This window comes from Prunus persica, chromosome G8 (assembly GCF_000346465.2).
Source record: "Prunus persica cultivar Lovell chromosome G8, Prunus_persica_NCBIv2, whole genome shotgun sequence".
Taxonomy (NCBI): domain Eukaryota; kingdom Viridiplantae; phylum Streptophyta; class Magnoliopsida; order Rosales; family Rosaceae; genus Prunus; species Prunus persica.
The window spans coordinates 1,697,067-1,724,300 of NC_034016.1; the positions used below are offsets into that span (position 1 = coordinate 1,697,067).

General features: G+C 34.6%; 3 protein-coding genes across 3 annotated transcripts; all 3 read left to right on the forward strand.

Moving 5' to 3' along the window:
• On the forward strand, positions 1,433-13,920 carry LOC18767541 (alcohol dehydrogenase 1). Its single transcript, XM_007199887.2, has 11 exons — positions 1,433-3,735; positions 11,126-11,178; positions 11,683-11,819; positions 12,052-12,098; positions 12,185-12,510; positions 12,614-12,696; positions 12,795-12,870; positions 12,977-13,038; positions 13,230-13,325; positions 13,435-13,596; positions 13,789-13,920. Exons 2-11 carry the CDS (start codon positions 11,145-11,147, stop codon positions 13,903-13,905), a joined length of 1,140 nt encoding a protein of 379 aa, XP_007199949.1. The 5' UTR covers positions 1,433-3,735; positions 11,126-11,144; the 3' UTR covers positions 13,906-13,920.
• Positions 3,425-6,846, forward strand: LOC18767780 (alcohol dehydrogenase 1). Its single transcript, XM_007200991.2, has 10 exons — positions 3,425-3,788; positions 4,396-4,532; positions 4,765-4,811; positions 4,898-5,223; positions 5,327-5,409; positions 5,508-5,583; positions 5,690-5,751; positions 5,983-6,078; positions 6,188-6,349; positions 6,542-6,846. The coding sequence occupies exons 1-10, from the start codon at positions 3,755-3,757 to the stop codon at positions 6,656-6,658; spliced, it is 1,140 nt and encodes a 379-aa protein (XP_007201053.1). The 5' UTR covers positions 3,425-3,754; the 3' UTR covers positions 6,659-6,846.
• LOC18766340 (heavy metal-associated isoprenylated plant protein 2) lies at positions 22,182-23,904 on the forward strand. The gene is made up of 3 exons (XM_007201458.2): positions 22,182-22,250; positions 22,397-22,472; positions 23,547-23,904. The coding sequence occupies exons 1-3, from the start codon at positions 22,245-22,247 to the stop codon at positions 23,789-23,791; spliced, it is 327 nt and encodes a 108-aa protein (XP_007201520.1). The 5' UTR covers positions 22,182-22,244; the 3' UTR covers positions 23,792-23,904.

A 27,234-nucleotide genomic window follows, 5' to 3' on the forward strand; every position in this document is an offset into this window, starting at 1 on the left:
GTTATCAATCGAAGAACTTAAGAATTTGGGAATAAGGAATTGGAATCGGATCAACTACCCATTCTAGTTGATCTGATTCCTAGTTTTGATGATATTTGATTAGAGATTTTACCATAGAACTCCCATAATTTTTTTATTTTGTGTGTGTATGTAAACGAAGGAGAAGTAAGGAATTGGAATCATTCCAATACCTGTGTTAGTAAACACAAGGGAATAAGGAATTGAAATGATTTTGATACCCATTGCTAATAAATAAACATGATAGTGAGAATGACGTCGTAATTTTGCTTTGAAATAGTATTTTATGAATTTTCAAATAAACTGTCTACACTTTTAATTATTATATTATTTAATATCTTTATTTAATAGATATTTTCTTAATTTGAAAATTTTACTTTGATTAATGGAATGAGAACCCAATCTTCAATGGGGAATTCGCACTCGATTGAAATTGGTAAGTTTTAGGGGATGGGGGTGGGGAAGGTGAGGGAAAATCTGATCCCAAGTTGTTTTATTGTAGAAAAATTTGTATGAAACGGGAATAATACTGTTTTGCTATCCTCAATCAATCATGCTATGCTAAGTAGAAAAGTTATCACACATGGTATAACACGATTAATTAAGAATAGCAAACCAGTGTTATCCCCATTGCACGTAAGTGTTTCTCATCCCGTTGTTATCCCTATGTATCTTTGTGTACCTTCCTATAGCCTAGTCCAGTGAGGAGCAATGGACCCCTTTGCATAAAATTACAGGCTAGGGTTCCATATTCTCAATTGGGCCTAAATCCCTAAGGTCCAATTTTTCTTTACACTTTCAATGGAGATAGACCAGGCTTGGATGGGCTTTTATATGCACAGAAAAGCTCTTTTGCTGAAAGCTGGATGTGGAAGAATGTTTGAGGTAATTTTCAGGCAATGGATCACGTTTACCACTCCAGACTACATGACCACTGACCCACTCAGACTATATGCACTACCAGTTATTTGTGGTGTAATGATATTTTACTTTCTATTAGTCTAATGATATTTCTCTTAACTACGTGGAGGGAGATCCTAAATTCGATTCCCTCTTTCATTAGATATTTTTTTCTTAACCAAGTAAAAAAGATTTGTTTTATTTACTAAAAAAAGAAGGGTGTGTAAGTATGTCGTCATAATGAGTAATGTTGTACAAATAAAATGCAAGGCCACGCTTTGAAGAAACCGATAAATAAAGTGATAAAGGAAACTGGCCAATTTGCAAGAGAAGGGAAATTGCATCCGTTAAAAAGACAAGGGGAAGGAGCAGAAAATTACAAGGAGGAAGAGAAACAAAGCTCAGAAGATGGAGATTTTCTTTGAAGAGAAGATGATTTATGTGGGAGCTTGAAGAAGATCATAGTTAAACCAAGGAGAACAAAACTGCTGCATCTGCATAGTCAGGAGTTTGATTTCTTTTATCTTCTTTGCTATTAATTCTCTGGTTAAATTGTTTTTCTTATGAATTTTATGAGCTCCCTTGGCTAAAACTAAGATGGTGGTGGTATGTCAAAACTTGAGTAGTTATCATGGTAGAAATCAAGTGATTAATTTTCATCTTTCTTGCTACCTTCAATTTTAGAAGAAAACTTAGGTTTCCACCATGGTTTTGGGGGTGGATTAGTATCTTCAATTGAATCTTTATTTTTATTTAATTAAATAATTATTTAAGTTAAATTTCACAAAAATATATCCAATTTTGTTGTTGAATTATGTAATTAAGCTATAAGTTTAGAGCTACCTCTCTATATTTCACATTCTTAAGGTTAATTTAATTTGGATTAGCCTTTTCAATTATAGATTAATTTTATTTACATGATGTACCAAATGGCTGAATTTGAATTGAAATTGAAAAAGAATAAAAATAGAAATTAGTTCTAACAAATTATCGTTTGTTTGTATCTTCAATTTTTCGGTATGCAATCTATTAGGCCTTTTATGTGTATGTATATATTTTAGAGAATATGTATTTTATATTTTTAAGCCCAAGCTACAAGCCACTGCATTCTCTTAGTTTTCATATAGGAAGAATAATTCCTATTATTGGTTTGTTAATGTACAAAAAAGATAGCTTGGAAAAAAAAATGCTATAAAAATTTTGTTTGAACAAAAATGATAAAAGAATTGTTTCGTTAATGTGAAAGTTCTTTTGTTTACAATTATCATTAAGCCAAACATTCCGAAATGAATCGTATTTGCAAATAAATAAGAAGCAATTTCTACAAATCACAGTTACACATATGTGTAGAAAATTTTCTTTTATGAAATTTTAATATGTTATTTTTGCATATGTGTTATGTTGATGCCTAAATTTGATTCAACAGTGGGATGACTTTTTCGACATCTAGGCCACGTAATTCTTTCGGACCAGGTTAGGAGGGTGACATCGGTGTGGTGTTGGCCAAAGACCCTCCGATGCTTAAGTCAGTCGAGTATTTGAGAGTAAAGTATACGATAGTTTTGGTGTTTAGAATTGCCTAACTTTGAGAAAAGGTCGTAAAACCTTTCTGACCATAGTCATACTCTAGGACGATCTATTCCTCCTTGGATTATGACTCCCTATAGGTGGACGTGTCTTGGCAAACCTGAAACATCCTAGTTCCTTTAGGATTAGAAGTCCTTTAGGTTAACACCGTGTACCTCGGAGCTTACTCCACATACGCTTCAGCTCCTATCTATTTAGGTAGGAATTCTAATCAAATGTAAATCGAGATAGGTAAGCCTCATCCACACCGGTCCTAAATTCATGGACTAATTGATTTAGAAGCCCACATGAGATTAGGTGGAAACATATGTGGTAATTAGGTTTGAGCTCAGCTCGACCACCTGATCTTGAGCTTAACTTAGCCTAGCCACTCAACCTCGAGCTAAGCTCGACGACCTGGGCTCGAGTTGAGCTCGATCATTTGGGTTTTAGACAAGCTCAGCCTGGAGGCATTTTACTCAACAACATATGACTGTCATTTGTTTGTAACAAACAAATTACAAGTAAAAAGTCAAGTAGTGTTCTTTGCAAATTGCTTGCTACCGGAGTATGACTATGTTGTATAATTCATTTACATATCATAATATATATATGCGCGACATAGATGATATTTCCCATTTTTAAAATATAATATTAATAAATATCTATGTGTTAAAACACACTAATTATGTCCCTGCTGTATCCAAGAATATTATTCAAACACCACACTATAATTATCGTTCGAGAATATGATAAGATAAAGACTTTGACGACACGTAGGGCCCTCCTAAAATGGAGATCAGTATGCCACGTACTTTCCAAAAGAAGAATAAACCAGAAGAACCAAGGCCACGTTGCACTTCCTACAGAAACGAAGGCGCCGCTGGAAATAAGCCAAAACAGAAGCGGTCATATACCACTAGAGAGCAGTGGTTTTTTATTTTTTCTATAGAACTACAGTTGCGCAAGTTGAATTATTTTTCCATTTTGTCCAATCCAGAAGTGGTTTTCTCTCCGCACCCACGGACACACAGAATTAACGTTTGGGCTCCTATCCGAGAAATAACCCTTGGATGGAAAATGGTTTTATCGAACTTTGAATTTCGACTTTCTTGTTCATCACAAAAAAATAATTATTATTCTCCACTTTCTTTAGCGGTTGTCAAAATCACAATATAAATAGTGCCTTCACATTCTCACTTTCCCACATCCAAAAACACAAGACTTTTGATAGTAAATTAACAGATAAACATCACAAAGTTCTGATACAATGTCTACAGCTGGTCAGGTTATCAAGTGCAGAGGTAAACCCAGACCTCTTGCTCTCCTTTGTTAGATAGTTCTGCTCATTTCATTCATTTTTACAGAATCCCATTTATGTTTTTAGTTTTTTTTTTTTTTTTCATTTTTCTGATCAAGTTTTTTTTTTTTTTTTTTTTTTGGTTATACCCTTTGTTGGGGTCTCTGTTTCTGATAATTTTTTTAGTGATTCCAATAATTGGGTCTGGTTTGTTGAGTCCTAGCTGATTTATATATTTGTTTCTGGTTACATATCTTGTTTTCTTTTGTGTTTTTACATGATCCTGGTGGTTTTATTTATTTATTTATTATATTTTATATTTTAAACATACAGATGCTTGATCTTTTCCTTTTTTCTTCTCTCTTTTAGTTAAAGTGTTTTATAAATCAATTAATGATGATGATTGACTTTTGATCTGGGTTTTCTTGGATTGGATTTGATGGGGATGCCAATTTCAGTTTGGAAAATTTCTAAACTTGACTGAACAGAAGAAAGAGACCATAATTTTTTGGGTCAATTGTCTTGGCAGGGGACTGATCTTCTAGTTGTTTAATAATATTGATTAAATGGATGTATTGTTTACTAATTGCATTGGCATTTGTGGATTGTAGCCGCGGTGGCATGGGAAGCGGGGAAGCCACTATCAATTGAGGAAGTGGAGGTGGCACCACCACAGAAAGAAGAAGTCCGCTTGAAGATCCTCTTCACCTCTCTTTGCCACACTGATGTCTACTTCTGGGAAGCCAAAGTAAGTTTTTATTATACTTTTACTGGCATTGTGTTGAACTATATCCATATCATGATGGCAAAAGAGAACGATTTGGTTATAATATGCCTAATTGCTCACTACATTATTAAGCATGATTGAGCATCTGTTTATTATTTTGGTAACACATGTTTCCCCTCAAATGAAACAACAAGGGGCCTCTCCTGTACATGGCATTTTCGTTTGGAACTGAATCATCTCTTTTATGTCACAGGGACAACACCCATTGTTCCCTCGCATTTACGGTCATGAAGCTGGAGGGTATGTTTGCTAAATTTTGAGTTTCCCTTGTAGACACAGTATTTTTAGTTTCCTAAATTTTGTTTGGTTGGCAATTTTTTGTTTAGAATTGTGGAAAGCGTAGGTGAGGGTGTGACTGATCTCCAACCAGGAGACCATGTCCTTCCGGTGTTCACGGGGGAGTGCAAGGAGTGCAGGCACTGTAAGTCAGAGGAAAGCAACATGTGTGATCTCCTGAGGATCAATACTGACAGGGGTACTATGCTCAGTGATGGCAAGTCCAGGTTCTCCAAGGATGGAAAGCCAATATATCACTTTCTTGGTACCTCTACCTTCAGTGAATACACTGTATGTCATGTTGGTTCCGTCGCCAAGATCAACCCTGCAGCCCCTCTTGAAAAAGTTTGTGTTCTTAGCTGTGGAATATGCACAGGTTTGAAAGACTTATCACATTTTAATGGTTACATTCTTAAAAAAGATGAGTGGTTTCTTTGTTTTTGTTTTCCCTAATCAATTTCTGTTTTGTGCATTTAAAGGTTTTGGTGCCACCGTGAATGTTGCAAAACCCAAAAAGGGCTCGTCTGTTGCCATTTTTGGACTGGGTGCTGTTGGTCTTGCTGTAAGTCATTCTTATGTTTTGACACTCTTTTATGGTGTTTCCTGCTAGTTTGGATTATCATGATGATTTTTCTTGTTCATATCCTTGTTAATTTTTAGGCTGCTGAAGGTGCAAGGGTTTCTGGGGCTGCAAGAATCATTGGAGTTGATTTGAATTCCAACCGATTTGAGGAAGGTCAGTCTTTTTAAAATATCCATCCAAGGACTTACTGTGCTTCCTGTCCGGTTCAGATTAAGTTGTCATCGACTGATTTATCATGCTTTTTTGTACTCACTGGCAGCCAAGAAGTTTGGCGTGAATGAATTCGTGAATCCAAAAGATCATAACAAACCTGTGCAAGAGGTTAGTTACAGACTTTTTTATCCCTTCACCTGTTGAGGAATTGACCTAAAGATTGCCCCTTGCCTTCGTAATATGTTTACAATACTGATCTTATTGAAGCCAAATAATGCATCACGACTTCTCCCTTGTGTACTTGATAAGCTTTTGATTATTGGTTAACAGTGACTATTGGACTTTTATGTTGGTGATTATTGGTTAGCAAAGACTTGACATTTGAATTTTGACAAAAAGGTGATTGCTGAAATGACCGATGGGGGAGTGGATAGGAGTGTTGAATGCACTGGAAGCGTCCAGGCGATGATTTCTGCATTTGAATGTGTTCATGATGTAAGCAGTTGTAAAAGTTGTAGGTTGTTTAATTTGATGAGATATTAGAATATGCAACCACATTGCTTTTGAGGTTTAAAATTGAACTCTCTTTCCTCTCTGAATTTAGGGTTGGGGCGTTGCTGTACTCGTTGGTGTGCCTAGTAAAGATGATGCATTCAAAACCCATCCAGTGAATTTCTTGAATGAGAGGACTCTTAAGGGCACCTTCTATGGTAACTACAAGCCACGATCCGATCTGCCCGGGGTTGTGGAGATGTACATGAATAAGGTAAGTTCGTATTTCCTTTCAAGCATGTTTGTGAATAATTTTCAAACCAAGCAAAAACTTTGCTTATTTAAGTAATGTGTTCTTAGATGGACAATATTTAAGGTTGTGTTCTTTGATTTTTCTAGTTTTTGAGGGCAGTTTTAATTTTCAATATGATGTTGTAAAACTCTACCTTGTGTACTGATCTTGCAGGAGCTGGAAGTGGATAAATTTATCACTCACTCGGTCCCTTTCGCTGAGATCAACAAAGCATTTGATTTGATGCTTTCAGGACAGTCCATCCGGTGCATCATTCGCATGGAGGATTAGAGCAACTAAGGACTTTTTATGTGATAATGGATAGAATTTATATATCTATCTGATGTCTTTAAGAATAATTGTGTTGGTCTGGATTTTACAAATTTTGAGATGATAAACTTAAGATAGTAGGAGGTTTTGACTTTTGTCTTTGATATTATGGTTTTTATGATAATAAAATTTTCTGCATATTTTCTTTAGATTTTCTCTTTTATAAGTATATAGGTCGACATGTTTTTTCTCTCTCTACCAATCTATGGAGGAATCCGAATTTGGAGCTTTGTGCTCTGGTTATATCAGCATTAGGTGTCTGGAAGCATGCCGATATGCAAATTCTATCTCTGTTTTGGAAGAATCCTGGTTGTGCATGTTTTGAAGTACTAAAGTGAAGGCAGAGATCCGGCCTCCTTGCATCCAACTTCCAAGTTCGATGGATGTATAGTATTTTAAGTTCGAATCTTCCTTTCGTAGATAAGTTGGATGCAAGTGCTGCTTTCCAATCATCCTGTGCACGAAGCGACTGTACCAGCTGTGGTCACAAAATCGATACATAACATTCTTTTTCGGTGGTATTGTGAATATTGTGAATCTTGCATTACATGAAGGTTGACAGGATCTGTACCGAATATCTCGAAGAATATCTCGGAGTTCGAGATGAATTATGTTGTCTTTTCGACATCACTCTGATGTTGAGGCCACTTACTTAGATAGATGAAATTTTTTGCCTAAATTTTGATAGGGTCTTCCTTGAAAAATAGACATTTTTCAAAATTTTCAACATGTTATAAAAAATAATTATACAATCCTAACAGTAACATACACAATGTAAATTCATGTAGTTTACATAATAGGCCTCTGGCTTTACATTCAATCCTAATATGGGCTATAACAGAGCATATCTAAAGGAATTTCGAATACAAGTGAAATATAAAGTTCAATGGAAATAAAACAATGAAAAGTTATCCTACAAGAGATCCGGGTTCGGATGTTTCGATCTCGGCTCGGCTGTTCGATTCAAGTCTATCTTCTGTCTGGGGGGCGCAAAATATAAAAGTGTGAGTGGATAAAAAATAAAGTTTCTTTATATTTGAAAACAACATATAATAATCCCACCGTTTGAAAAACGATAATACCTATCCCATTCAAAAACCTTTCCTATTTTCCCCAAATCACTCTTTCAAAACGCGTGTTCATCGGCACGGCGAGCGAGGAAGGATCCTCACTCACAAATAAGAATGAATGTATAGGTATATATATATATATATATTACCAATCTTGTACCAGGAAAACAATCCAACCGGAGGATTGTTTGACTAGACCACATGGAATAATCCTCAATCAACCATGTAGCTAGGGAACGAGCCGTCCAACCAGGGGATTAAGCTCACCAGCACGTACAATAGAATCCTCAATACTCGTACGCCTATGACAAGTCCTACGCGCGCAGACTAACCCCTCTAAGTGTTTATGAAACACCCCATCAAGGGTGCTCGGGTTCTGACATTTATATCCAAGTATCTCAAGATTCCAAATATCCAATTCCAGTATTCTGAATTCGGAGAGGTACATAGGGTAGTAATAATAGCACTCAAAACTAACATAAATCACAACCTAACTTGCATTTCATAATCCATTTCTCAAAAACCTATGTACGCCACGCATATCCAAGAATAAATAGAAATTCTTGAAAATAGCATTTATCAACTCAAGATAATTACCAATATCCAAATATATTTCAAATACTTTAATAAAAATATAATATTTCAACAATTAATTATATAATAAACTTAATAATCAAATAAATCATTATTTTTCATCATAAAAATAATGTTTATTATTTAAAAACAAAGTCTACTCACAGATAATCAAACACTGTTTGACCCTCAGAGGGTCCCGCCTGCTGGGTACGCAGGGTCGGAGTACTTATTTAAGAATATGAGGCTAGATTAAAATAAAATACTTCAAACGAGACTATCAAATAATTTCCTAGTTTTTCCCGGGATTCCAAGTGTGTGAACAATGAACGAGAAGTTCCTAAGGTCCAACTACGTGTTTTGAAGAGTGGAATAACTTCGGAAGAAGCTCGGTCAACCCAGTGGTCAAACTTCCCAAATTAGGTCAACCAGGCCCGCAGGGCCTCCAATTTCCGATCCAAAAGCTCCTACAGGTTCAACCAAGTTTACTAAACATGTCCTGCAAGTTTGGTCCAGATCGAGCGGTCGGATCACTGGCGATCACACGATCGGAGGTTACCATTTTACCTAGTCTTTGAATCATTGAATCGGAGCATCCGGAACTCCAATTCCTGATCCACAAATTCCTACACAATCCTAGAGATACCTAGATCAACATATATGGAAATGGAGTAGATCCAGTGGTCAGAACATATTGAACCTAGATAACGCCTAATATACGTAAATCTGATCGACATCCAAACGATAATCAAATTTAAATCCAAGCATTCCGTCATGCTCGAGACGACATGTGGATCATTTTAGGACCAAATAGGCCACCCAAACATGGCCCATGTGCCGCCACATGCGCCGGCAGCACATGGGTGTCTTGAGAAAATTTCAGTGATTGGAAAATTCTCAAAACACCCATCAATACCTATACCTACATGATGAATCATGAATATGTATATCATTCTTTATTTTATTTAGGGAAAGATGAGTAATGCTAAGTTAGCTCAAATGAGTATGAATTTGTTTTATAGTATTATGACATTGAAGTATTGAGTGTGAATTTTTTTAATATATATATATATATAAGTATATCTATTATAATTTTATTAGAATTTATTTTTATTTTAATTGTCGTGTCTTAGCCGTGTTCGTGTCCTAGTTTTTTGAAATTTTTCGTGTTGCCGTATTGATTTTCCGTGTTCCTATGTCCATGTTCGTGCAACATAGCATAAATCTACTATTTCTTTGTGAAAATATGTTTGCATCTTAAAAGGCACTTCAATAACGAAAATTATTGAGCGGGACGACAACACCTCGTTTCTAAGACCACCCATAACTTATTGTATAAGCAATTTGTGAAAATTGTATGATTCAACATTTCAAAAAATATGATAATCCTCAGACAAAAAGTTCATTATTAATGGAGAGAGAGATCTTACTGTAATTAATCAAAATCGGTGAATAAATTAAAAAATAATAATTAGGAATTAGTTCTCTTCAACAAGGATGAGCAGCAAACTGGCAATATGGAATTTGTCCAAAATTAAGGCAATATATGGTCATATTTGGTGGGTAAGACTGGACTAAACTATTTCGATCATATACCACTAGAGAGAAGTGTTTTTTATTTTATTTTTTATTTTATAGAACTACAGTTGCACAAGTACAAGTATTTTTCCAATCCAAAAGTAGTTTTCTCTCCACGCACCCACGGATACACAGAATTAATGACAGAATGTTTGGGCTCAAATCCAAGTAATAACATTATTCAATTGGGATTTTAAAAGACTGTTTAGGGATTTAAAAAAAAAGTTCAATAGATTTAAGCAGAATGTAATGATTTATAGGAATTTATTTAAAGATTTATATAATAAGATTTATTAGATTGGAAAGGATCATATAGATTTAACTTTTCATCATCTTCCCTAATTTGCATAGTGTAATAAATTAGTCATTCACATTAATCTTTTTGTATATGCCTTCTACGTCCCCCTGCTTTGTCCTCTATATCTTTTCTCCTTCTATTTGATGAACCCCTCAAATTTAAACACATGCCTTATTCAAATTAATACACATGCCTTGTTCAAATGATGTACACATGCCATAGACTATATTAATTCAAACGCAATATATCATATGGAACACAGGCCATGCTTTACCTCGGCCAAATTATGGCGACACCACAAGACCTAACAGGTCCAAAGCGCCAAACTCAAATGGGTTCTTCTCTGTTAAAACTTACATGGATAATCCAAACTCCATCTCCAGCTTTGCCAGCAAGGTCATTGGCACCCTGCCAGTTGTTGGGTTAATAGCAATATATATATTATCAAATTAGCAAGTTTTTGAATACCATATGGTATTCAATTAAGACTTTTAAATAATCTAAACAAATCTTGTGGTATTCCGTTAAGACTGTTATAATTTTTAAAAGAGAGGTAAAATTTAGTGGTATTCAATCAAGACTTTAAATAAGTAACAAAAAGTTTTATGGTATTCAAGTATTTTATAAAACTACAGTTGCGCAAGTGCAAGTATTTTTCCATTTTTCCAATCCAAAAGTGGTTTTCTCTCCAGGCACCCACGGACACACAGAATTAATGACGGAATGTTTGGGCTCCAATCCAAGTAATATAGATTTTTATTTTTGGCCAGAAAAACCTTAGATGGAAAATGGTTTTTTCGTACACTGAATTTCGACTTTCTTGAGCGGTACAATCACACTATAAATAGTGCCTTCACATTCTCACTTTCCCACATCCAAAAACACAACACTTTTGATCGTAAGATAAACATCACAAAGTTCTGATACAATGTCTACAGCTGGTCAGGTTATCAAGTGCAGAGGTAAACCCAGACCTCTTGCTCTCCTTTGTTATATAGTTCTATTCATTTCATTTTTCTGATGAAGTTTTATTTTTTCGTTATACCAATGTTGGATTCTCTGTTTCTGATAATTGTTTTAGTGATTCCAATATTTGGGTCTGGTTTGTTCAAACAATCAGTTCCCTTCATTCTGTTGTTTAATAGTGTTGGTGATGAGTCTCAGCTGATTTATACCTTTGTTTCTGGTTACATATCTTGTTTTCTTTTGTGCTTTTACATGATCCTGGTGATCCTGGTGGTTTTTTTTTTTAACATGCAGATGCTTGATCTTTTCCTTTTTTCTTTTCTCTTTTTGTTAAAGTGTTTTATAAATCAATTAACGATGATGTGCAACTTTACTGAAAAGAAGAAAGAAACCATAATTTTTTTTTTTTTGTCAATTATCTTTGCATTGGCATTTGTGTTAATAATATTGATTAAATGGATGTATTGTTTACTAATTGCATTGGCATTTGTGGATTGTAGCCGCGGTGGCATGGGAAGCGGGGAAGCCACTATCAATTGAGGAAGTGGAGGTGGCACCACCACAGAAAGAAGAAGTCCGCTTGAAGATCCTCTTCACCTCTCTTTGCCACACTGATGTCTACTTCTGGGAAGCCAAAGTAAATTTTTATTATACTTTTACTGGCATTGTGTTGAACTATATCCATATCATGATGGAAAAAGAGAACGATTTGGTTATAATATGCCTAATTGCTCACTACATTATTAAGCATGATAGAGCATCTGTTTATTATTTTGGTCACACATGTTTCCCCCCAAATGAAACAACAAGGGGCCTCTCCTGTACGTGGCATTTTCTTTTGGAACTGAATCATCTCTTTTATGTCACAGGGACAACACCCACTGTTCCCTCGCATTTACGGTCATGAAGCTGGAGGGTATGTTGCTAAATTTTGAGTTTCCCTTGTAGACAGAGTATTTTTAGTTTCCTAAATTTTGCTTGCTTGGCAAATTTTTTGTTTAGAATTGTGGAAAGCGTAGGTGAGGGTGTGACTGATCTCCAACCAGGAGACCATGTCCTTCCGGTGTTCACGGGGGAGTGCAAGGAGTGCAGGCACTGTAAGTCAGAGGAAAGCAACATGTGTGATCTCCTGAGGATCAATACTGACAGGGGTACTATGCTCAGTGATGGCAAGTCCAGGTTCTCCAAGGATGGAAAGCCAATATATCACTTTCTTGGTACCTCTACCTTCAGTGAATACACTGTATGTCATGTTGGTTCCGTCGCCAAGATCAACCCTGCAGCCCCTCTTGAAAAAGTTTGTGTTCTTAGTTGTGGAATATGCACAGGTTTGAAAGACTTATCACATTTTAATGGTTACATTCTTAAAAAAGATGAGTGGTTTCTTTGTTTTTGTTTTCCCTAATCAATTTCTGTTTTGTGCATTTAAAGGTTTTGGTGCCACTGTGAATGTTGCAAAACCCAAAAAGGGCTCATCTGTTGCCATTTTTGGACTTGGTGCTGTTGGTCTTGCTGTAAGTCATTCTTATGTTTTGATACTCTTTTATGGTGCTTCCTGCTAGTTTGGATTATCATGATGATTTTTCTTGTTCATTTCCTTGTTATTTTTTAGGCTGCTGAAGGTGCAAGGGTTTCTGGGGCTGCAAGAATCATTGGAGTTGATTTGAATTCCAACCGATTTGAGGAAGGTCAGTCTTTTATAAATATCCATCCAAGGACTTACTGTGCTTCGTGTCCGGTTCAGATTAAGTTGTCATCGACTGATTTATCATGCTTTTTTGTACTCACTGGCAGCCAAAAAGTTTGGCGTGAATGAATTCGTGAATCCAAAAGATCATAATAAACCTGTGCAAGAGGTTAGTTACAGACTTTTTTATCCCTTCACCTGTTGAGGAATTGACCTAAAGATTGCCCCTTGCCTTCGTAATATATTTACAATACTGATCTTATTGAAGCCAAATAATGCCTCACGACTTCTCCCTTGTGTGCTTGATAAGCTTGTGATTATTGGCTAACAGAGACTTAACATTTGAATTTTGACAAAAAGGTGATTGCTGAAATGACCGATGGTGGAGTGGATAGGAGTGTTGAATGCACTGGAAGCGTCCAGGCAATGATTTCTGCATTTGAATGTGTTCATGATGTAAGCAATTATAAAAGTTGTAGGTTGTTTAATTTGATAAGATATTAGAATACGCAACCACATTGCTTTTGAGGTTTAAAATTGAACTCTCCTTCCTCTCTAAATTTAGGGTTGGGGCGTTGCTGTACTTGTTGGTGTGCCTAATAAAGATGATGCATTCAAAACCCATCCAGTGAATTTCTTGAATGAGAGGACTCTTAAGGGCACCTTCTATGGTAACTACAAACCCCGATCCGATCTGCCCGGTGTTGTGGAGATGTACATGAATAAGGTAAGTTTGTATTTCCTTTCAAGCGTGTTTGTGAATAATTCTCAAACCTACCAAGAACTTTGTTTATATATCTAATGTGTTCTTAGATGGACAATATTGAAGGTTGTGTTCTTTGACTATTCTAGTTGATTGTGGACAGTTTAAATTTCCAATATGATGTTGTAAAACTCACCTTGTGTACTGATCTTGCAGGAGCTGGAAGTGGATAAATTTATCACTCACTCGGTCCCTTTCGCTGAGATCAACAAAGCATTTGACTTGATGCTTTCAGGACAGTCCATCAGGTGCATCATTCGCATGGAGGATTAGAGCAACTAGGAGGGACTTGTTACGTGTTAATGGAGAGAATTTATATATCTGTCTGATGTCTTTAAGAATAATTGTGTTGGTGTGGATTTTACAAATTTTGAGAGGAGCGACTTTTAAGATTTTACAAATTTTGATATAATGATTTTTATGATAAATAAAATTTTCTGCATATTTTCTTTAGATTCTCTTTTATAAATATATATGTTGACATGTTTTTCCTCTCTCTACAAATCTATGGAGGAATCCGAATTTGGAGATTTGTGCTCTCGTTATACATTAGCATTAGGTATCTGAAAGCATGCCGAAGTGCAAATTCTATATCTGTTTTGGAAGAATCCTGGTTGTGCATGTTTTGAAGTATTAAAGTGAAGGCAGAGATCCGGCCTCCTTGCATCCAAGTTCCAAGTTTCGATGGATGTATTTAAGTTCGAATCCTCCTTTTGTGGATTAGATTCATTTTTGAGTAATTTAGAATAAGTTGGATGCAAGTTCGAATCCCCCTTTCGTAGATTAAATGTTGTTGACCCTGCAACTAAATGATTAGAGAACCATGGTTTGCTGCTTTCCAATCATCTTGAGCACCGAAGCGACTATACCAGCTGTGGTCACAATATTTATTTATTTATTTTTTGGGACAAACTGGTACTTAAATGAAAGGCTAAAAGTCATTTTTGGTCCTTGTAGTTTGGCATTTCAACCACTTTTGACCCTATAGTTTCAATTCCGTCAATTTTTGACCCTATAGTTTTGTATTTGTAGCAATTCAAGGACAACTTAATATTCATGCCAATTTCTTTGACGGTGCAAGGGGCAATTTCTTGAACCCAAAATCCTTGAGCATAAAAGCTCGTCTGAAACTCCCCTAATTTCATATTAGGGCTTGAAATTGGTCATTTGGGTTTAGGGTTCTTCAAAAATTTGCATTAGTGGTTGAATTTCAACATGTTTTTTCTCTCTCACCAATCTATGGAGGAATCTGAATTTGGAGATTTGTGCTCTGGTTATACATTAGCATTAGGTATCTAGAAGCATGCCGATGTGCAAATTCTGTCTCTGTTTTGGAAGAATCCTGGTTGTGCATCTTTTGAAGGATTAAAGTGAAGGTAGAGATTTGGCCTCCTTGCATCCAAGTTCCAAGTTCGAATTCCTCTTTCAAATCCCCCTTTCGAAGAATAGATTTTGACCCTGCAACTAAATGATTAGAGAACCATGATTTGCAGCTTTCCAATCATCCGGAGCACCAAAGCAATTATACCAGTTGTGGTCACAATATTGATACATAACATTACTTCTTCTTTTTTTTGGGTTTTTAACTGTAGATATTCCTGAACTTTGCCTCCAGTTGCAATTGGGTCTGTGAACTTTTTTTTGAGGCAATTACATCCTTTAACTCGACAAGTAATTCCAATTGAGTCTTACCGTAACAAAATCCGTCGAGTTTGATCGTGTGAATAGCACGTGCTCTTGTTGTGAAGGATATATTGGAGTTTTCAAGATGGCCAACCAAGAAAATGCTATTGAAGCTGAAGAACAAGAAACCCAACCCTTGAAGCACTCATTTCTTCTTGAGAAGCTGAGACTCAGGCACCTCAAAAGCTCTGCTAAACCATAAACCAAAACAACCGTAAATCCAAATGGGCCTGCCTAGAGACAGAGTGAGGATGGGTTGGGTAAGCCAGAGAATAAGATAAAAAGGGAGGTTGAAAATTTTAGGGGATTGGGTTTGACTAGGAGGTCTTGGTAGCTGCGAGAGAGATAGGTATTAAGGTTCCTACTGAAATTTAGTGTATTGTGTTGAAGAATATGAGTCCCACATCGGAAATTTGACTAAATAAAATACAAAATATAATGAATGGTTCTACTACTAATAACACTGAGGCCTTTTGTGATAAAATTCCACACTTACTGGGCTTTGTAGGTGGTTAAGTTGGGGACAATATCGGTGTTGTTAGTAATGGGCCACTGACACGTCTTTCTAAAATTTAACATATTGAAATCCCAGCGATGCTTGATCGGGTTGGTGAAGAGGATACTGAGGGCTTGTACTGTGCTGAGTGACTATGGAGGGGGTGATAATTCTTTCTCTTTGTGGGAAGCTTTTCCCTCTGTTGCCGTCGTCGGTTGCCAGGTCTGTCTCTCCCCTCACCACCTTTGAATCATTTTGTCCCATTTTTTTATGATATTTGTTTGTTAAAGAGGGTTTTAGGTAGAAAAAGTGAGAAAGGATGAGACTTTTTTTATAGATATTGATTGAAAATTACTTTCAGTGAGAAAAAGAAAACGAATTTTGGTTTAAGAGACAAAGTGGAACTGATGTTCTTTTTATTATTGTTGTTTTTTAACATTTGGTTCCCTACTGAACTTCACACGCGGGATTATCCAGTGAAGGAGACTCTTGCAACTCAAAATGACGCTTTTACCTCTCATTTTGACGAACAAATTGACAGACTTGGATGACAGGACCCAATCTTGTGAAGTTAAAGGATGTAATTACCTCAAAAAAAAAAAAAAATCACGGACCCACTTACAACTGGGGGCAAAATTCAAGGACGTCTACAGTTAAAAACCTTTTTTTTTTTTTTTTTTGTTAGGCAAATTGTGTTAGGTAGGTGATAATTTCTTATCCTTTCACTTGTTCCCTTCAAAATGTCAACTTCACTCTTTATGTAAGCTTCTACGCTTGTGCATAACAGATAATTGAGGAAGAAAAATATCTATGGTACCTAGGTCAAATAAATAAGCCAATCAATTTGGGAATTATTTGATTCTTACCCTAATTGGGAATTTGATTTTAATCAAATCCCTAATTAAATCAATCTCTACAAATTGGGGAAGAATAATCCATTTCAATATGTGGAATTATTCTTCCGAAACCTTAGCCTCCCAGGCTCCTATAAATATGTGGCTACACTATGCGAACGTTTACGTATCAGTAATGGGTATGAGAGGAAAGGGAATGATTTACATTCTTAACTTTCCCTGCGTTTACTTGCAATCAGGAATGAAAAAATAAGTGGGCCCCACCTCAAAATACATAATCACATCCCCTCAGAACTAGGTATCAGATCAACTAGGGGGGAGTAGTCGATACGATTCTCATTCCTGTTTTCTCTTAGTAACTTCCAAAAATACCATTTCCACTTTACCATAATTCCAAAACACCACAAACCCTAAAAAAAATAAAAACTAACGCCAAAAAGTTCCAAGACACTCCAACTCTGAAAAGAAATATAAAAACTCATTTTCAAGAAGTTCCATGTATTTAATGTATGAAGATTATGCAGGTTATTATTATTTGATTGTTTACTAGTTACGTAGGTGAAATATATATATATTTATTGGAGTTTATTTTTTTCGTTTGAAATTGGCTCTGGACAAAGGTGTTATTAACATTATCATTGAACTGGGCTCTTGTTGTTCATTTCAGTATATTGATTCCTCATGTTTGCACCGCCTTACTGGTTTGCTGCATGATTAGTTTGGTCTCCTTAGCCAATTTGAGAATTATTAGTTTGGTCTCCTTAGCCAATTTGAGAATTATATATGTGCTGTGGTGAAAATGTACAGGGCATTTTAGTAATCAAATTAATTTGGATTATGATTCATGAAAATTAGTAAACAATAACAATAGGAATCAACCCCATTCCTTTGCTAATTCCATACATTTAGTAAACAGCTTAATGGGAATGATTCTTCCCATACTGATTCAGTAGTTTTTCGATTCCTAAATTCTCTGATTCCTTACTTTCTCTATTACTGATACATAAACATGCCCTAAGGGTTGATGTACGTCTAAACTTCTGTCTGAAACTCTGCAGAAATCCTCTCTCACGAACCCTAGCTGCCACACTCTTCCCCTCTTACACATAAGGCTCTTGCCACCCGATTCTCCCCGAGAGAAATCTCCGTACCCTTTGTTAGCTATTGTTTTTCCTACAAACACGTGACTTAACTTAGGCATCGGATGACTTTTAGCCAACACCCCTCGAGTGTGGCCTTTTCACTTCATATTGTTTTGCAGGGAGAAAGAGAAGTGAAGAGGAAGAAGGGATCTTTAGACGAATATTCTTTAGGGATGAAAATCATAGAGATGTCTAATTTCTGACTAAAAAGCTCTTGGTATTTTGTTTAAATTGAAATGGATTAGTTTCCTCCAACACCTCATTCATTTTTATGTTTGTTCATCAAATCACATATTTAAGAAAAATAACTTCACGAATTTCTTATGAGAAACTAAGACACGCCTTGCATGTAAATTATAAGAAGCCAATCACTAAAATGAGAATGAGAAAAGGAGCCATGTATTTATTATGAGAGACTCATGTATTCCCTAAAACATTTTAAATTTGTTTGAATGAGTTCGGTCTCACGGTTCAGGTTTGGGCTTTTATAAACAACATTAGGATTGCCAAATCCACCCAAAATTTGATCCCTACACCCAAAAACAGTTATAAAGATTTCATCTTTTTTCTAAAGAGTATGCAAAAATAATTCATCGAAAATTAGAACAAGCACAAAATTAAACCTTCAGAAAAGAAAAAAAAAAGGCAAATATTTTCCATTTACAGATAAATATTTTCCAGTGTTTGAAATTAGATACAGAATGTTCAGTGCTTGCTTACACGAAAACGTTGGCTCGTTTGGTACACAGGACTGTCTTGGCATGGACTATGTTTAGGGACTGGTTTGGCTTGGCTTGGCTTGGTCTAAGTTGGATAACACTTATCCTGCGTTTGGTGTATGCTTGGACTAGGACTAGAATTTTTTTTATTTTTTTAAAAATATCTATATATATGTATATATGTATTTTATAATATATATATGTATATATACATACATATAATATATATATGTACATATAATATATATATGTATATATACATATATATATATTATATGTATGTATATATACATGTATATAAGTATATTATAATAATATTATATATTTTAAATAATATAAACGTACATACATATATATAAGTGTATATAGGTGTATATATGTATATTATAATATACATGGGTATAATACATATACATATATTTATATATATGTATGTATAATATAATATATAATATATATGGGTATGTTATAATAATAATAATAATATACATGTATATACGTGTATATATGTATATTATAATATATATACATATAGTATAAATATATAATGTATATGTGTATATACGTGTGTATATGTATATTATAATACATACATGGGTATAATATATATATATACACACAGTCCCCTTCTATTGAGGGATCCCTCAAATAATTTTATTTGAGGGACGCCCTTTAAAGTACCCTACAATTCTTTTCCCAATAATCCAAACCATCTATTTTTTAGGTATTCATTCATAGATCATCCTTACAAAAAATTAGACAAATCGGAAACCGTTTCGACATCCAATTGTGTCTTACAAAATCAATGAACACGGTGCTTTAAGAAAAGTACTAAAATTTCAATAACTCAATTGAGTGGTCACATGATATCGGATTCAAGTGATTTTTTGTAGAGATGATCTTTGAATGAGTATCTACAAAATAGACGGTTTGGATTAGTGAAATACAATCCGGAGTGGGGCCTACAAGAGGTGTCCCTCAAATAAGCTTATTTGAGGGATCCCTCAATGGAAGCTCTCTGTATATACACATATATGTATATATACTTATATATATTACATATATACATGTATGCTATTATTATAATATTAATATGTATGTGTATATGAGTATATTATAATAATAATATACGTGTATATATCTATATGTATTTATATATTATATATGTATATATGTGTTTATATATATGTATATACGTGTATATATGTACATTAATATATAATATAATATATATTACATATATACATGTATACATGTATGTATTATTATAATATTAATATGTATGTGTATATGAGTATAGTATAATAATAATATATGTGTATATATCTATATGTATTTATATATATATATATATTATATGTATATATGTATTTATATATATACATGTATATGTGTATATACATGTATATATGTACATTATAGTATATTTGTATGTAATAATAATAATAATAATAATATATGTTATTAGTATTACAATATAATATATGCATCTTATATATTGGTGAACATAGGACTAGCTAATCCTCCCTTTCTACATGGGTTTAGTAGTCCCCTCCTAGTGAGGTATTTTTGGTGGGCCTGGTATTAGCAGTCCCATCTAAGACTAGAATTAAATGAAACAAACATGGTACTAAATTTAGTCCAATCCAGTCCAAGCCAAGCATGTGTACCAAACGACCCCTAGGTGTCTCTAGTGGCTAAGTCTAGTTGTCCTACTCTTCAAATTAATTGTTTAGAAGTCAGTTGTCCTTGATGTGAAGACAAAGATGATTACTATAGTTTTCAGGATTACAAAAAATATTATATAATTAAGTGTTTGTTGCGTAACCATTCCATGTTTAGTTTTTAGTTGTTAGAGAAAAAGGAATAGCATATATATGAGAAAAATGAGGGATGCTGAAAGATGATGATGTGAAAGACAAAGCTCGCTCTTATTTTTCTTACCATAACATTTGACTTTTCCTTTTTTTTTTTTTTTTAATGTGAAAGAGGAAAGACTAACAAAACTTAGACTTACGAGGGCACGCATGCTCAAAAAGGTCCACGTAAAAAAAAATTCACAACCGAGAGAGACACAAAATTTAGATGGGATCAGAGAATGACCTAAAGATGCCAAAGCAAAAGTTTTCCTTTTTGGGTATCATGAAAAATTACTTTTTATTTTGAGTTAGGACATAAGAGGTTCGCAGAAAACAATTGATGGGTAATCAATCACCAGGTGTTTTCCCAAGAAATATTATTTTATTTTATTTTCGTATTTGGTTTAAGCAATTGGTGCAAATTCGTTTGTAAAAATAATTAAGAGTAGATCAAGTTGCTTCATCCAATGATAAGGTTGAGGTTGCATCCCCTAGAAAGTAATGTGATCGATTGGATGGATTAGTTATTGTTTACATCACAGGAGAAGTCGACATACTTAATTAATTAAAATGGTGTTGAATTCTTCAATTTAAATTGCTTATTGATTGCCAGCGGTGTTTGCCTTGAACAATCACGTTTGACATGCATTCCAATTTCCTATGTTTACATGTCTTTGGAAAATGTTTGAATCATACAACTCTGTGTCATTAGGTGCAATTGCTTAGAGCATTTACAATGAACTTTTTAAATTATTTTAGATAAATTTTAAGGAGGGATTAGAAAATACAATTCCAATTATGCTTTCTATCTACCTACTACAATAAGAAGACCTCTAAGAGCTTCTAAATCTGAGGAAAGAGAAATGAGTCTTAATAACTTCCTATAATTTAATGCTGCTTTATTTAATAAGTTTTTCAAACCTTTGATTAATGCTAACTATTTTTTATATTATTTTAAATTGAAATGGACCAATTAAAAAAGAGTTATAGCATTTATAACTCCCTAAACTAAAGAGCTTGGAGTTTAAATTTTATAGATAGCTCCTAAAATAACTTTTATATATTTTTAGCTAAAATTTAACTAAAAAGTAGAGAGCATGATTGTAGATGCTCTTAGAGCATCCACAATGGGCTCCCTAAGCCACCTCCTTAGATAAATTCTAAGGAGGAATTAGAAAAATACAATTCCAATCATACTCCCTCCCTATCCACCTCCTAAAATAGGGAGACCTCTAGAAACTCCTAAAATAGGGAGGAGAGAAAAAAGACCCCTAGTGATTCCCTATAATTTAATGTTGCTTTGTTTTATGCATAGTTTAAACTTTTAACTAATGCTAATTATCTTTATATTATTGTTTTTATAGGGATGGACCAATCATATTGAATTAAAAAATAACTATAGTATTTATGACTCCTTAAACCAGAGAGTATGATTGGAGTTCTAATTTTATAAAGAGCTCCTAAAATAACTTTGGTATGTTTTTAGCTAAATTTTAATGATAAAATAGGGAGCGTGATTGTAGATGCTTAGGCCTATATGCATACATCATACATCAGTTAAGAAGTCAATGTCACTGAATTCACATAGGTGGTGATTAATTGCCTAGTCAAAGTGTACTTAATTAACAAGTTGGTTGGTTTTTTCAATAATTAAGGAGGGGGATTTATAATTAGAACTTTTCATCAGTGATGTCAGATTAAGAAGTTCTTGTCAAATGCTTCACCAATATATTTTCATTTCTGAGGCCAGGCCCAAGGGAGTTGTATATATAAGTAAATTGGTCGGTTTTGATTCAGCTACAATCAATGGGGGAATGCAGATAGTTGAATAAACCCAGTTCTCACATACAGTTGCCACCATGAAGGTAATACCAAAACACATGCCGTTGCTTCTTTTGGTCACAACTTCTAGTTTGTTTTCCTTCATAAAATTGTAATTATATTTGTGTTTGTACAAATAATTTCACGAGCGAATATTCTATGTTTTGATGATGTTTCTGTGAATACGTAGAAAACCGTGATAAAAGTCACTATCAATTGTCAGCTTTGCAAAACAGATGTACTAAAAGCAGTCACCAAACTTCCAGGTAATTCCATTCACAAGTCCTTTCTCTTACCCTCTTCTTCTTTTTTATTTTTTATTTTTTATAAATGTAAGCTTAAAAACATCTACTGTTTTCATACAAAATTTCAAATTAGTGTAGCATATTTTTGTTCAATGATTTGGAGTTTTAATTTGCTAATTAATGTAAGAGGAGCTTCTCGAATAATAATTTGTGTGAATGACAGGTTCAGAAATTATAATTTCAGCCGTTCAATGTTATATATTGGGTTAAATATTATTATTATTATGTGTCGTACACGTAATTCAATGATTGATATTTGAAGTCCTTAACCGATTCTTAATATAAAATCCTTAATGAAGACTTTCCCTTAATATAAGTGGCACGCGCGCACACACATATATATATATAGTCTCGATCTCTTGGACCACAGGAGTCCAAGAGATTTGGGGGCACTCCCCGTTGGATGTAAATTCCACGGTTCTCTCATTCAGGGAGTCCTTTTATGAAACTTTTTTGAACAAGAATATTAAGATGCCCTGATCGGTGAGTGCCCACAATCTCTTGGACTCCTGTGGTCCAAGAGATCAGGACTGTATATATATATATATATATATACAGTCCCCTTCTATTGAGGGATCCCTCAAATAATTTTATTTGAGGGACGCCCTTTAGGGTACCCTACAATTTTTTTCTCAATGATCCAAACCATCTATTTTTTAGGTCTTCATTCATAGATCATCCTAACAAAAAATTAGACAAATCGGAAACCGTTTCGACATCCAATTGTGTCTTATAAAATCAATGAACACGGTACTTCAAGAAAATGCTAAAATTTCAATAACTTAATTGAGTGGTCAAATGATATCGGATTCAAGTGATTTTTTGTAGAGATGATCTTTAAATGAGTATCTACAAAATAGACGGTTTGGATTAGTGAAATACAATCCGGAGTGGGGCCTACAAGGAGTGTCCCTCAAATAAGCTTATTTGAGGGATCCCTCAATGGAAGCTCTCTGTATATATATATATATATATTATACTACATTTTATTATATTATGTATTAGACATGTTCTTATTGTGTAGTTGATGAACAGGTATAGATATAGTGGCTGTGGATGGACAGAAGGGAACGTTAACTGTTGTGGGGGATGTTGACCCAGTGTTGGTGGTCAAACGACTGAGGAAGATCGGAAAGACTGCACAAATTATCAGCGTCGGACCGCCTAAGCCTCCTGAACCTAAGCCTTCCATACTCCTCCTCCCTCCATGTTGTAATCAATGTGAGCTTGTTGGTTTCAGATATGCTCCTTATGATGGTGGATTGTGCAACATTCTTTGAGGGGATCTTCGAAGTTGGTATATAATATTCATGAATAAAGTCATTCATTTTCATCAACCCTACTCAACTTTTTATATACATTTTCTTTAATATGAAAATAAATAGACTAACATAATATTTGTATAAATCCACTACTAGTATTGATATTGTCTCTAAGTCCAATTTTATGGATAAAGTCATGTCCAACAAGCCCTTATATTATAGGTGCGGGATTTTATCTTTAATATTTAAGAATATATGTTTCACAACCCAATTAGATTGAAACGCATGAGGTGGCTCATTAGGCTTATTAAGACAAAATCATGCACCTAGAAGTGTCTATTGAGCTTGACCTTACCTATAAAAATGGACTTGGGTGGTTAATTTAGGGATAATAGGTGCTGGTAGTGGACCTATGCGTTTCAAGAATGATCACGATTTTTTCTTTTCTTTTCTCTTTCTAATTAACAGGGATCCTAATTAAATGACTAAAATAATTTGGATCATATAAGCACATTACATGCTACTTCAACAATATAATATTTTCAGGACAGGCTAGATCTTAAGGTGGGTCTTAGAGATACAAATACACAATGGGTTCCCTGCGTTTCCACAATGGACTCCCTAAACTTTTTAAATACTTGTACTCCTACATTTTAAACTGTTGTTACAAGATTTAGGTTTTGCATTGAGTCAACCAATAAAGTTATTCTGTGTTAATCAAGCTGTGCTCGATACTGCTCATAATCTGGTGCAACACGATTGGACGAAATATGTTGATAGTTTCTTTATTAAGGAGAAATTGGATGATACAATTGTTGAAGTGCCTGCAATCAAGATAAAAGACCAGTTAGCTAATATTCTTACTAAGGCAGTATTGAGTCATGTTTTTTCAAAGGTCTTGGACAAGTTAGGCATGTGTGATATCCATGCACCAACTTAAAGGAGAATGCTGACTTTTGTATTTTGGGTAATTACTTGCAATATTAGGTTTCCTAGTATAGCACTGTAATTATTCTATGTGATAGGGGGATTAGGGTTGTAACCCTATGTATATATTCCTGCCGAAATAGCCGAAATAATACAACGAAATTAGCCGAAATAGTATTCTTCATCTAATCCTGCCCTGTGGAACTTCATTGATCAACTCCAATCTTGCATCCATTTTGCGGTGTGGTTGTTGATTTGTCTCCTGACGAGGCTGAAATTTATGGTCCCGTTGATCCCAATTTGGACGATCTGATTAGGATTTTAAATAGACTGGAAGCCATTGATGAGTACTGATTGCCCACCCTAATGCTCAGAGAGCCGAGAAAATGGTACAGAAGGAGCTACAGGTAGAAAGACGAAGAAAGTTGGATGAGGAGAGATTGAGAGTTTGGGGTAGTGTGCGATTGGTGATTAATAATAATAATGTTGACTGAAAGTATTGTTTACAAGATTATAATAAATTAATTGTGAGATTTAATCGCAACCATTAATATTGCATCAATCCAATGGTTTAAAACTTGTGTCAAATGTTGGGTAAAAAATAGAAGAGCTGGTCCTAAAATCTCCCATTTTTGCAGTTGACCTTATCCTCTCTCTGCTGAGGCATTTGTTCAACAGGCTATTGTTATGCTTTTTTTCTTTTTCTTTTTTTGAAATCCAAAACTGAAATCAAACACATAGAGGCAATAGTGTGACAGAGAGGGTGCGGGAAGAGAGGAAGGAAAGAATCAATATTCAAAACTGAAATCTAACACATAGAGGCAATAGTGTGACAGAGAGGGTACGAGAAGAGAGGAAGGAAAGAATCAATATTCAAAACTGAAATCCAAAATGGGCTTTTTTTCCTTTCTAAAAGCGATAGTATTTTATGGATAAGAGGAACATGAACAATGGTCCAACTATGAATAAAGTTTCTTTAGTGACTAAACACAACAATAAATTGAATTAATATGGAGAGAATCAAGCACAATCCACAAACAGATTAAAGTCAATGTTCAGCAACCAAAAGCATGCCCACTCAAACCTATACAAATCTGCCACGCAACAACAGAAATGACGAATTCATATTGAAAGTTGAAAAGAAAAAAAAAACTAATAAACGACAAAAAATTCCTAAAGAAGTTTTAAAAACTATTAGACAAACAAACTAAGAAGCATGACTCCACATAACTTATAATTTGGCTAGCTGGAACATTATTGTTTTAATTTGGGTCATCTACAAATGGCATATTTATGCTCCATTTCTATTCATAAAAAATGATGAACTCCCAAAATACGCAGAACCACCTCTCCTTCCATTGCTTTCATTTGTAAGTTCACTCATTTCTACATCTTATATTTCGTATGTGAAAGGTCGCTAGTGCATTGAGTCGCACCATAAAGTATGTCACCACCAAAAAGTTCAGCGTGCCCTTGAGCAAACATACGTGCAGTAAGAAAAGCTTCGAAACATAATCTCATAAACGAATGTTGAACATTCGTATTAAACAACAAGGGATTATCATCCAATTTAGTACTCAGTGAATAAATCCCGTTAACAGTGTCGCCTTTACCTAAGAAATCTTTTTCTGAGTATTTTAAGAAACACAAATTGTACCAAGTTATAGCTCCTGACTTTGAGGGCAACGCTTTCTAACCTCTAGGCTTGCTCTACTGATGCATCTTCTACAAGATATACGGTCGAATTCTGAGACGATTGATCCCCAGTACTTAGCGAGCCCATATAAACTTTTATTCGGTTCTTGTCTGTCAATGTTTACAATTACATTTCCTAGCTCAGCTGTTTCTCTATTAAATCTTGTCGGTATTGTCGCCAGGATTTCCTCATATGCCTTATTGTCTGGAAAATCTGTGTGACCAAAACAATTATGAACAAGACAAGTTTGAGCATGAACAAAAGGAGAGAAAGATAAGAGACTTACAAGGATTAATAATTTTGAGAAAAACATTTTAGTTAATAACATAGAACTTAAATTCAAATTTTTTTTTTAGACTGCATAAAACAAACTTGAAATTATAACAGAGTGCAACTTCTATTCAAATAATATGTATAATATATTTAATATTAGTACTATAGATGTCTATTATAACACATTATAAGCTTTCGTACTTTAAAAAACAAAACCAAGAGCTCTCTTCTATATTTATATAATATGTGTGATAGATTTTATATTAGTACTATAGGGGCATGTTTGGTATGTCTCACTATGCCTCATTGGACTAGACTGTGTTAAATAGCACTTGAAATTCATGTTTGGCAAAGGAATGGATTAACTTAAATGAGACTATATTGTCCAACAGTTAAAAAAAAGGGGGACTCGTGTGTCTAATATAGAGAGCCCGAAATTGGGATCGCAAAATAGCGAGCGTGTTATTTTGAACACGCGAGTCCGATGGGAATCCTTGGTTTGAATCAAAACCACACCACCATAGACGCAACCGACTGTGGCAAAACCCAAAGCCCAGTGTTGCCC